This window comes from Passer montanus, unplaced genomic scaffold, assembly GCF_014805655.1.
Source record: "Passer montanus isolate IOZ18808 unplaced genomic scaffold, ASM1480565v1 scaffold13, whole genome shotgun sequence".
In the NCBI taxonomy this organism is placed as follows: Eukaryota; Metazoa; Chordata; class Aves; order Passeriformes; family Passeridae; genus Passer; species Passer montanus.
In genome coordinates, this window is record NW_024359832.1 from 1,284,996 (window position 1) to 1,297,011 (window position 12,016).

The window sequence follows — 12,016 nt, forward strand, 5'->3', positions numbered from 1 at the left end:
GGAAATAAAAGTTTCCAGGTTGAAGCAGTAGGGAAAGAAGGAATTGAGGTCAGTCCTCATGATATCACAGAGCTTCCTTATTACAAAGGACAGCTCTCAAAATACAAGCTTTACAGAGAGACAGTTGTACTTGAAAGCAAAAGGAGGCATTAAGTTGCCTGGTGCCTTGGAGGGGAAGGATCATGCTGTATTTATAAATAAGGCTGCAGTGTCTCAGTAGACATTCTGAAAACTGATGGGGTTTTTTTAACTTGTGACAAAAACTCTGTGTCTGCTTCTGTTGGAAGAAGGCCTCCTCAGTCTGACTTTGTTTCCTCTCTACAATAAATAGTACAAAGAATAAACACCTTTGAGAAGCTTATTTTCCATGCAGATGCTTAAGAGGTAGTCATGAAATAATGACTTCCACCCTTGGTTGGTGAATTTGGTCCTCACATAGAATTATAATGTTACTGTCAAACTGTAATGTTGTTTTAAAAAGTTTTCCACCAGAACTAACAGATGGAAGCAGTGCTGTTTGTGACAGTACTACAGTTAACTAAAAGCAGTAGCTCCACTTCATGGAATATTTTAGACCTGAAAAGGCTGAAGAAATAATATTCTTTAGCAGCAGCTATTTGATTTTTTTTTCCCTGGAACATGAAAATCCAAAGCAAATTTGAGCTAGAAAAAACATGTTATTTCTCAAATGAAATAGGGTCTCTAAAGGCTTAAGTTTCCCAGTGAAATTGAGTATAAGCATATTTTGTTTGCCTGGCAATCTCAGGATCATAAAAGTCAAATTTTCAAAAGAAGTTGCTAAAAATCATCGTTACTGTCCTGAGTGCTTCAGTCTTAGGAACTTTCTGACCCTTTCCCATACATGGTCTTTTCAATCACTGGCAATACAAACTTGATTTCTTAAATAAAATTCATATCCTCTGCTTCTCATTTGCTTCCAGGAGTTTCAATAATAAAAAAATTCTCAACATTTTGATTAATAGTGTGTGCTGAGCCATGCTGCAGGGTATAATGGATTTACTCTGAGTGGGATAAGAAAGCAAAACAAATTTACTCAGAAAGTAAGTCATTACAGTCCAGTAAAATTAAACACTCATGGCTTCAGGAACATAACTGTGGCTTCAGGAACATAACTGTGCAGATATTTTTTCCCATAGGTTTACTATGCAGTCAGGCTTGTATCATGGGAGATCTTTAATGTGTGACCTTCACAGCCTACCATGCAGAGCTGCTGTGGGGATTAACTAGTTAAGATTTGTAAAGTGCTTTGAAGATTATAAGGCATTAAGTTGCACAAGAGCTAAGCACTATTATTTAATACTTAAGTACAACCAAGCTTTACAGGACAACTCCTGTTCACCTCACTGGAAAGAGTCTTTGTTATTTCTTGGTGGTTTCAGTACAATTGGTGCAAGAGGTAAAGCAAAGAGAACTGAACACGAAAGAGGGAAATTCCTTTCTTTTTTCACTATCAGAGACTAAAGTGAGATACAACTGTAGCGGTATTGCATAAAAATTAGTTGAAAAATAATTATGAGGAAATGCAATTATAGAAATCCACATAAAATGCAGTGCTCCTTAATGTGCCAGTACTGTCCTTTTTACTACGTCCTATCTTGCCCAAGTAGATCCACAGACTATTCTCCAGGAAGTAGAACTCCAATTTCCAGACCAAATTTATCTAATTTATCTAATTTGGTCTAAAAATCTGAAAAAGCTGCCAAGTGACAGTAGGGATGGGTAAAATCTGCACATTTGTAAGTTGTATTTCATACATATTTTAGCTTATTTAAGTCAAAATTTTGGAAGAAATATGAACACAGACTGTTGTCTTTATTAATCACCTTGTTCTGATACAATTGCTTTGTTGGGTTTTATTTTGATATAAACCTTCCTCTTTCTTGTTTTGTAATGTCAGTTTTCAGCAGCAGGAAGTCAGTGGGGTTTTTGTGGTAGCAAAGGGACAAAGTATTTGCTAATAAAATTACAGTGTAAAACATGACAATGTGGCATAATTTGGCACTTAAGTAAGCTGGAGATAGAGGAGCACAAGTGTTTCAGGTTTGCTGACAGGCACAAACTATGGAGGTTAAGGCAGCATACTGTTGGACCCTGAGCTGCATCCCAGCATCCTGAAGTCATGAAGACCTTATTTGGCATGCAAAGTAGGAGGGTTGAGTTTATTTACCTTGCAAGGACTAATTATGATTCAATGGAAGTGTTTTTTCATGACAAAGCACTTAGAACTTGCCTTTCTTGCCTCTGCAAAAGTGCTGCAGACATTTCACAAGGACAGACTGTTCAAGTATATACATTTCCTCTCTGTGGCTAAAAATAAAGATCACTTTTCTATAGTGTTTTGACATTTTGATCTCAATTGAAGCATGTAATAAAAATTAAATTCACTGACTCTCTCCAGTATGACCTGAAATTCATCTTTAGAGATAAGTAAAGGTAAAAGAGGGAAAACAGAAAGTGAAGAGTGTACTTGCACAACAGAGATTCTTGTCCATTCCTGAGTCAAGGAAGCTACAGGCCCCTAATGTTTCTACTTCTCTTCAGAAATCATAGACTTTGCTTCCTCTATTAAGTTAATAACAATCACTGTGTCACAGAAAATCAAATTACTTATCCAAAAACACAAATGAAGACCATGAATAAGCCAGAGTTCATTTTAGCTTTCTAGACATTGACCCTGTCCCAGACTGCTTTAGCTATTCAATCTAGAAACAGCTTAAGACAGACTAGAAGAGTGTGGTGCACATTGTTCAGAGAAACAATTTGTGTGTGGTGCCAAATGTGACTTGCACACTCTGTCACCAGGCTTTTGACCAGGAGATGTGGGAAGCTGGAGGTAGTAGTCTTCCTTCAGATTCAGCTCTTTAAGCTCAAAAGTGTTCTTGCAGAGATTCTTTGTTCTCAACATGTTCTAGAGCTTTTCCAAGCCTGTATCTGAGGCTCTACTCACCTCCACAGTTGCTCTCCCACTAGTGTCACAGCAAAAGCAAAAAAAGCAACTCAGGTTTTCCTTTGTCTTTTCAGGAGCCCTTTTCTTTGATTTTCTTACTGCCTTCTCTTTTGTTTAAAGAATCTCAAATCATACAATGACAGCTACTTGTTATTCATTTTAGATTCATTATGGGTTACTTATGGTGTTGCTCACACCAACAATAAACTACTTCACCTGCATTAATATTCTTAGTGCTTATTTCGGCAGAAGTGAAATTGTGTTTCTGAAAGGGCAGACATTTACCAGGTGCATTACAAATCTAGTTAGAATTCGAAAAAAGTTGGCTCTTCTGATACCTGAGTTACTGAACTTGAAAGATACAACTGCTAGTAATTTCTCATACCGTGCAGATTGTCACACATAGTTTGGAAATGGGTGAATGTGATTCAGTTCTCATGTGATTTTGGTGTATTAAACAAGAAACACAAACACTGTAAAAACAGAACCATCAACAAATGTTTTCAAATATTGCTAAAGCAGTTATTCTATTGTACCAGATAAAAAGAAATACAAGGAGTGAGCATCCAATCAGTCCCTCCATGGAATGGTCACACCCCATTAACAGGCAGTGCCTGTGTGTCCTGCTGGCAGTGACCACATGGGCAGTACTGAAGGATGGCATGTCCACAGTCTCCTCATGTTGACAGCAGACCAAGATCCATCACAGCAAGACCATGTGCATCTTTCTTACCTTTTCCTTTCTTCAGCTGGAAGATGAGCTTAGAATAGGACTTGAAATATTGTCTTTTGCTGAACTAGGTACCTGAGCTACTGGGAATATGTCAGCTCTCTGGTACCCTAAGCTCCAAGCAGAAACTGTTTTTCTGGGGCTGTAGAGTCCTCTGACTTTTCTCCACAGTACCTGAAGCTCCTATTTTTCCTATGCATACCCAATCCTGTAACTCTCAGGACCAAATAGCTCAATAGCTCATCTTGACCCAAAGCACAGAGCTCTGGTTTCTTGTCCATCAGCCCATTTCATGGGGGGAGGAGGAGGTGGCAGGAAGATTAGTCTGATTTAATTCTTCTGATCACCAAGAAGCAGAAAACACATGTGATATGCTCCAGTAAGACCTTCTTGTCTAACCTGAACTATGAAAATTCTCACTTTAGCTGCATATGTGTAAGAGTGAGAATTTCTATCCTAAGTAGAGAAAAATACTTTGTCTTGGCAAGAAAAGCTGTTAACATCAAAGAGTCTGAATTTCAGTTCTCAGTGTTTCTAAACTTATTCCCATGGTATTCCTCTTGCATACTCAATCCAGTGAAATGCTGAAAACATTTCTTCTATTCTTTTGTATTTAAAAATAGATTGATGGAAAGGAATTATTTTGGAAGCACTTCTTAGAGATGGTTTATAGATCTATTATATTCCAGGACCTTTGACTTTGCCATTTTTATGCTACAGTAATAAAGTGAAGTGCCTTATGCCTCATTGCAAACTGATTTTCTCTCCCTTCTCTTTTAGTTTAATTCAGCTTTATTAAAAAGTATTTTGAAAAAAAACCAAAAACCCAAAAATGAAGAGAACATTACTAAAAATAAATCCAAGCAAAGAACATGTGTCAAAGAGTTGCAGAGACCTCTCAGTCCAGAAGAAGAGACTTCGTAAAAAAATTTTCCTTTTTTTTTAACACCATAAAAATTAACTCAATATTAAGTAGGAGCTTAAGATCTGGGAAGAACTCCTATTATAGTTATGGGTCTCCACACAGGGGAATGGGATGAGCAAATCTCTATCCATGTTTATCATAGTCTCACCAAAAACTTCTACCTCTGTCACTTCATTCCAGAATTTATATTTCTGCACCCTCCTATGAGCAAGAGGAAACTCAGATTCAGAAATGCAAGTGAAAGTGGGTGCTGGAGAACAATGATGTGACATTCTGGAGACCACACCTCAAAGATCTTTCTCAAAGGCCATCTCTAACTTCAGATAATAAGTTGTTCATAAAAGGAGGTCTCCAGCCAGTGCTGTGACAGATATCTGATCAAAAGATCAGCAAGTCTCCACAATTTGGCCTTGTGGGGATGAAGAAAAGACTGAATATGATGTACTACCCACAATCTATTCTCCTAAATCCATGTGCCCCCTCCCCAGGCTAGAGAATTGCAGGTGTGCAAGTGCTGTGAAAGCAACCCTAGGCTATGCTCTGGATAGAAATTAAGTCAATTATTAGGTCCTGTGAATCTTACTCTCTTTCCATATCTAAAATGTTTTAATAACTTTGCTTTTCCTTCTCCAGAAAGGAGAAAAATCTTGAGGAAAATCCTGATAAGGCTGCTGAACTGCTAGTCCAGTCTGTTGCAGTTCCAGGCAGAAAAGAACACTGCCCCACTTGGAAATTTCTCATCCTTGTTCCAGGCATTAGCTCCCTCAGCTTTACTTCCCAAGAAGACCCATGCTGAGGAGGGGGATTCACTGCACTCACAGGGGCAGTAAACACTGAGTTGCTATCCTGGTTGTTTATTATGGAACTATTTCCATTTTGAAGGGAGAATTTTGCCTGTAATTTCCAGTTAGGTCTTTAACAGAGGCTTTTACTCAATTGTAAAAAAGCTTTTTATCCCTTTTTATAACCAACTGTCTTTCTGAATTTCACTTTTCATCTTGAAAATATATCTTCTTCAGTTCACTAAAGCTGAAGAGTAGGTGAACTTTTCTTGTGCTTCTGAAGGATTCTAATACCAGCAAGAACACCCAAAATACACAACAGAACTTGAGCAGACTTTGACATGGTTATCCATTTTAGACTCACCCATAGAGCTTACTTTCCAAGAACATTCAGATTTCTCCTTTGGAAGCATAGTGTTGTCACCAGCAGGGAGAAATGAACATGTTCCTCTATTGATCTTACTTGGAGCACTTAGGTCTCAAGAGAACGACCAGTGGCAGGAAAAGCACCTGGCATAAGGAGTAAAAAGATGTGGTTGAAATGCAGTACTCCCAAAATCTTCAAATAGAAAAGCTGTGCAAAATGTTCTTGAGCACAAGTTGACTTTAGGCTGGCATCTCTGTATTTTGACAGGAATTGCAATGAAGACCTGAAGGGAAATGTCTGGTAAGGGCCAGGATGCTGAATGTTATTGCATTCAGAGGGACAGGGAGCAGGGAACTTCTTTACCTTCTCTGGATATGCTTGCACAGCAAGCTGTTTGGCTTCTACCAGTTTAGCCACTGCCAATCACACTTGTCACATAGTTGTGCACTAGTTCTGCATCCACAGTAAAGATTTTAGAGCTTGCTAACTACATATCTGCATTTGCACAACATATACAATTCCCACTAAATCAGACAAATGGATGCTGCTGAGCCATCTGTTTGAAAGTATGTTTAGTTATATAATCTAAGTTACAAGTACTTCCTCACAGATGAAGATATCTCAGTTTAGATGGCTACAGAGAGGGGACTGTGCATCTGAAATATCCCCATGAGACCAGAAAATACAATGTAAAACTGTAAAAAACCCAGTGCTTTTCTGCAGAAGTGTGGAAGCCTGGCAGGATTCCTTGGGTCATCACAAATGGCACTGAAATCTAGACTTAGACCACTGAACTGAACCTTACTGTCTTCATTTGAGTGAATATCTACATATTCCTTAGGTTAATATGAGACCTGTTTAGACTGGAGTTCAGAAATAGGTCAGATGGCAAAATATAGGGATGTTAGGATTTATGGGTCTTAACTTTAGAAAAAAGTGTTATTTTTGGTTGATTCAGAGTAAGAATCACAAGACCACACTCTGTTCCCAAATTTGCACTTGCTACAAATGTGAAGTGCCCCTTGAGATTCTTGTGCTGCTTTCATAAACACTTACAATCAGACCAACTAGAAATTTGACTGGTTTTCCTTGGTACTATATAGATATGAACTTGAAATATTTTTGGAAACATACAATTTGTTGGAGTTAAATACTATTTTGCAGTATTAGTAGTTGTTGTTCTACTTGCATTACTCCACAGTTTGGTTTATATTATATCTATTTGTAGATCATATTTTAATAATAGAAACAAACATTTATCAGAAATTTTCAATGCTCTTCTCCAAGAGTCATGATATTTTCCCTAGTTTCTGTTTGGTATTGTTACAAATGGGATGTTTTTGCTTTGTACATGTGTCACATTTGTTCACTTAACTGTATTTTTCTGTTCTACATAGACTCTCAACCCATACTCATCATCTAAGCATCTGAATCACTCCTCAAGCATATGAGTAGTACAAGAGGTCCAGATCAGTCAGTAATCCCAAGATTCTGCCTTGTCTCTTTAGCTCAGCTCTCACATTTCAACCTCTTATCTGAGCCTGGAGATCAGTTCAGTGGACACCCTAGCCCAAAAGGCCCACTACCCCAGGATGCAGGAGCTGAATTCTGCATTCTGGCAGAAAGCTAGGTTGTGTCACACCAGTTGAACATATCCTCACCACTCTGAAACCTTTCCACGAGTATTGATCACCTTATTCAGGAGCCTTGTGAGAAGGATGATGGAGGAAGATCTCGTGCTCTGATGGAGGAATATAAACAAACCCTTTCAGAGCCCGTGCTGGTGTGCATTCAGGACATACAGCTGTTAAGACCAAAGGATCACTTAAGGCTGATGCAAACTTTACGTTCTGTTCTGCACAGGCCTTACTCAAAAAGGACTGGCTGGCTGGTCCAAGTTCAGGCAGCAGGTATTTCTGAACTGATTGCACACAGGGAAAAGGAAACCTATTTCTGTGTTACACCTCAAGCCCCCACAAGTTTATTATTATTACTTTTACTGCTGAGAATTTACAGGGCTCTAAAGAAAAAAATATATATATTTCAGAAATGGTTATCTATTTGTCTGCTCTGAGGAGGAGAGGTGGCAAGTTTTGAAAGACTTTGCCTCAATCAGAGAAGAACTGTTGGTCTGAAACACAAACCACTTGCTGGTCAGCAGCAGACATATCCTTCACGTAACATTCTCCACTCTTAGTGACCATTATCATGATAGGAGTTCCCTGATCTCCAGAGAGCAGACTGTACATTCCTAGCCCAAGGCTGCCACTAGCACATTGAAAGATAAGGAGAGACAGGGGTAAGATTCTCACCTACAGTGAGGCCCTTCTAATGAACACTGTAGCCTATATGATGTCTTCATAAAGCAAGCCACATCTAGCAGGCTGATTCTTGCTGCCAGAAGGGTTACTCAGTGCATGCCAGTGTTCTGCTGCTTCACTGATTGCCCTTGTTTCCTCAAAGGAGATATAAGTGCACAGGCTCACAGCTGGTTGCCTTTCCTTTCAGAGATAACAAGACTCCATGGAGAAGGAGACAACATCAAAAATCACAAGATCATCAGCCAAGGGGATGAGAACTGCCAGTCCTGTGACAACCACAGTATCTTCTTTGAGAACTACGGTGCAGTACCTGATACCTCCATTTACCTGCAGCTTCCTCTTACACAAGCAGCCCCTTCTTAGCCTTCAATGACCTAGCCCCTTCAAGAGATGCCTTCAATGACCATCAAGGCAAGAACTATAAATATATATTACAGAACTGGGCACATTCCTTTCTACTTAGGTGCATACTTGTGGACATTGAAAGATAAGGAGAGACAGGGATTTTCACCTGCACTGAGGCCCTTCTAATGAACACTGTAGCCTATATGATGTCTTCATAAAGCAAGCCACATCTAGCAGGCTGATTCTTGCTGCCAGAAGGGTTACTCAGTGCATGCCAGTGTTCTGCTGCTTCACTGATTGCCCTTGTTTCCTCAAAGGAGATATAAGTGCACAGGCTCACAGCTGGTTGCCTTTCCTTTCAGAGATAACAAGACTCCATGGAGAAGGAGACAACATCAAAAATCACAAGATCATCAGCCAAGGGGATGAGAACTGCCAGTCCTGTGACAACCACAGTATCTTCTTTGAGAACTACGGTGCAGTACCTGATACCTCCATTTACCTGCAGCTTCCTCTTACACAAGCAGCCCCTTCTTAGCCTTCAATGACCTAGCCCCTTCAAGAGATGCCTTCAATGACCATCAAGGCAAGAACTATAAATATATATTACAGAACTGGGCACATTCCTTTCTACTTAGGTGCATACTTGTGATTATCATGACAACTTATAAAATAAGGAGCAATTCTTTACCATCTGGAATAAGATAAACAATTAGCTTAGATTTCTTTGAATATTTGATATTTTGTATGAAGTCTGGCAGAGAACATTTGAAATATAAATGTTTACATTACCCATATCAGCTACTGCTTCTCTCTTTTAAGCAAGAAAGATTTATTTGTAAATAGTTTAATTTTTCTTTATCTCAGGTCTTTCAAAGTTACAACACTTCTATATTAGAAAACTCTATTCCTAGGATTTCTAATTTAAGTATTATTAAGACAATATAAGACAGCAGCAGGCATATTCTTCATGTAACATTCTCCACTCTTAGTGACCATTATCATGATAGGAGTTCCCTGATCTCCAGAGAGCAGACAATTATTAAGTATTATTAAGACTCTTTGGGGTTTCCTCCAGTTTACAGAAATTCTCAAACCAAATGCTTAAAGAGATACTCTTTTTAGCAACACTGAAGCTTTTCAGTTTATTACTTCCTACTCCAGGAATCTCAGAGAAGTTATTTTAGCAAATTAAATCCCATAAGAACACATTAAAAAAAAAATTATTTGCCATCTTGGTTTAAGTTTTTAAAGACTACTGTATCTCTCTGTTACCTTCCATTGTCACTATTAAGAAAATACTAACAGAATCTTTCCTTAGCAGCTTCCTTGCCAATATTTTGCTATTGTACAAAAACAGAACTTCATAGGTCCCTGTTTGATTTCTCAAATTAAAAAAGAAAAAGAAAAAGAAAATGAAGGAAAAAAAATATATTTCTGATGGATTAATATCTGGTAACTTGGTACCTAAAACTCCCTGTCTGACCAGGTGTATTTACCTGCCTAACAGTCCATACTCCCACATGGGCAGCAGGGAGAGAGAGACAAGCAGCTGCACAAGGCAGTTTGTCACACTCTTAAAAAGATGGGACGATCTGCCTTCCAGTGGTCCCTCATACTGTCTGCCAAAAAGCCAATTCAGCAATTTAAATCGGAGCACATGTTTAGTGTGCTTCAATAATGTGCTCAGATGACTCTGGTCAAGTAACAAAGCTATGAGATTTGAATAAAAAAGACAATTAAGTGCAAGGTAACTGTTTTATATTTTTTCCAAAACCAGAAAGATAGCAAAGAGCAGATGCAGGGTCAGATTTCACTATCACCACTCACATTTAGTAGTGCTTCCTAGTTAAATAAGCTGTTACTGTCTACTAATCCAAATATGTCTAAAGAAATTTAGCAAAATCAGGCTAAGAGTAAACATAAATTATTGACATAGTCTGTATTTGGATGATTAAAGGGAGATACCAAATTATTCAAGTACCAAATTTAGACTCTTCATCAGTGAGAGTAGGCTACATAATACATCTGATGATCTGGACACAAGTCCCAAGTCTCCCCTGCTGTGTATAATGCTATATATCTGCCCAATTACAAGCCTGAAGAAGTGCTTCAGCTAGTTCAGATAATTAAAATTTAAATCTAATGTTCACATGAATTTTTAACATGCCATGAAAACCCAGGGTTCATAAATAATTTACAGTAACACATGAAGGCATTCTTGGCCATCTCCGACCAATTTGTCCCTCAGATCAACAAAGGTCTTTCAGAACTTTGATAAGCTAATAGAAGCTTTTTAAAAATATGTCTCTTTATAGATCCTGAAGAACTGGTTCTGCTCTATAAGAAACATTTGCATAGGCTTACCAGCAAAGAAAGGGGAAGTGCTACATATGTACTTATTAGAAAGGATCATCTCAAAAAAGAAAATATAACATCCATAAAGGCTAGACAGACATAGTTGTTTTCCTTGGCTATAAGAAGTATACTTCTGCCTGACCTAAAGAAGTGACTTTGATTATAGTTGATGTGGCAAGTTTGGTCTATTCTTTTATTGGAATATTCATTTGTATCACCTTTGGAAGAAGGGGCAGGCAGCTTGGAAGGACTTCAAGGATGTTGTGATGTTATGAAGGGAAAAAATAGAAGGGCCAAAGCTCAGCTAGAACTTTGCCTACTGCCAAAAAAGACAACAAAATTTTTTTCTGTGAATCAGAAACACAAGGAGGGCTAAGGAGACTCTTCAGCCTTTACTAGATGCAGAGGGAAACATAGTGACAAAGGATGAGAAAATGGCTGATGTACACAATGTCCTCTTTGCTTCAGTAGAACCAGATGCCCTCGGCGTACCCAGCCCCCAGAGCTAGAAACAGGGAAAGGAAGCACAATGAAGTCCCCACAATCCATAATCCAAAGGGATTATGACTCAACAACCTGCTACACCACTTAGATCCACACAAGCTCATGGGGACAGATGGGATCCACCCAAAGATACTGAGGGAGCTGGTGGAAGTACTCATCAGGACACCTTCCATAATTAACCAGCAGCCCTGGCTAACTGAGAGGCCCAATTTTCTGGAATTTAGCAAACGGGACACCCATCTACAAGATGGTTCAGAAGAAGCTTGGCACCAGGGAAGGCAATGAAACAGATCATATTGATTGGCTGAAAGCTGTCCAGAGGAAAAGGACCCCGGGGTTGACAGCAGCTGAACATGAGCCAGCGTGCCCAGGCGGCCAAGAAAGCCAAAGACAGCCTGGCCAGTGTCAGCAGTAGTGTGGCCAGCAGGACCAGGGCAGGGATTGTCCCCTGTGCTCAGCACTGGGGAGGGCAAACCCCGAGTGCTGGAAGGACACTGCAGGAAGGACAATGTCCTTCCTCACTGCAGGAAGGACATTGAGGGGCTGCAGCCTTCCAGAGAAGGGCAAGAGAGGTGGTGAAGGCTCTGGAGCATAAATCTTACTGTGAGTGGCTGAGGAAGCTGTGAGTATTCAGCCTAGAGAAAAGGAGGTTCAAGGGGAACCTTATCCCTCTCTACAAGCACTCGAGAGGAGGTTGTGGCAAGGTCAGGGCTGGT

General features: G+C 39.4%; 1 protein-coding gene across 5 annotated transcripts in view; it reads right to left on the reverse strand.

Moving 5' to 3' along the window:
• TRMT9B (tRNA methyltransferase 9B (putative)) overlaps positions 1–12,016 on the reverse strand; it is a 115,772-nt gene that overhangs the window by 21,776 nt on the left and 81,980 nt on the right. For 2 of the 5 annotated variants that reach the window (XM_039698778.1, XM_039698777.1), the window contains exon 4: positions 5,770–5,915. The exons of 2 other annotated variants lie outside the window; for them this stretch is intronic. In XM_039698778.1, coding sequence (XP_039554712.1) covers positions 5,770–5,795 — 26 coding nt within the window. In that variant the 5' untranslated portion in view covers positions 5,796–5,915. The remainder of the gene's footprint in view (positions 1–5,769; positions 5,916–12,016) is intronic. One more of the 5 variants, XM_039698780.1, reaches the window with a different exon arrangement.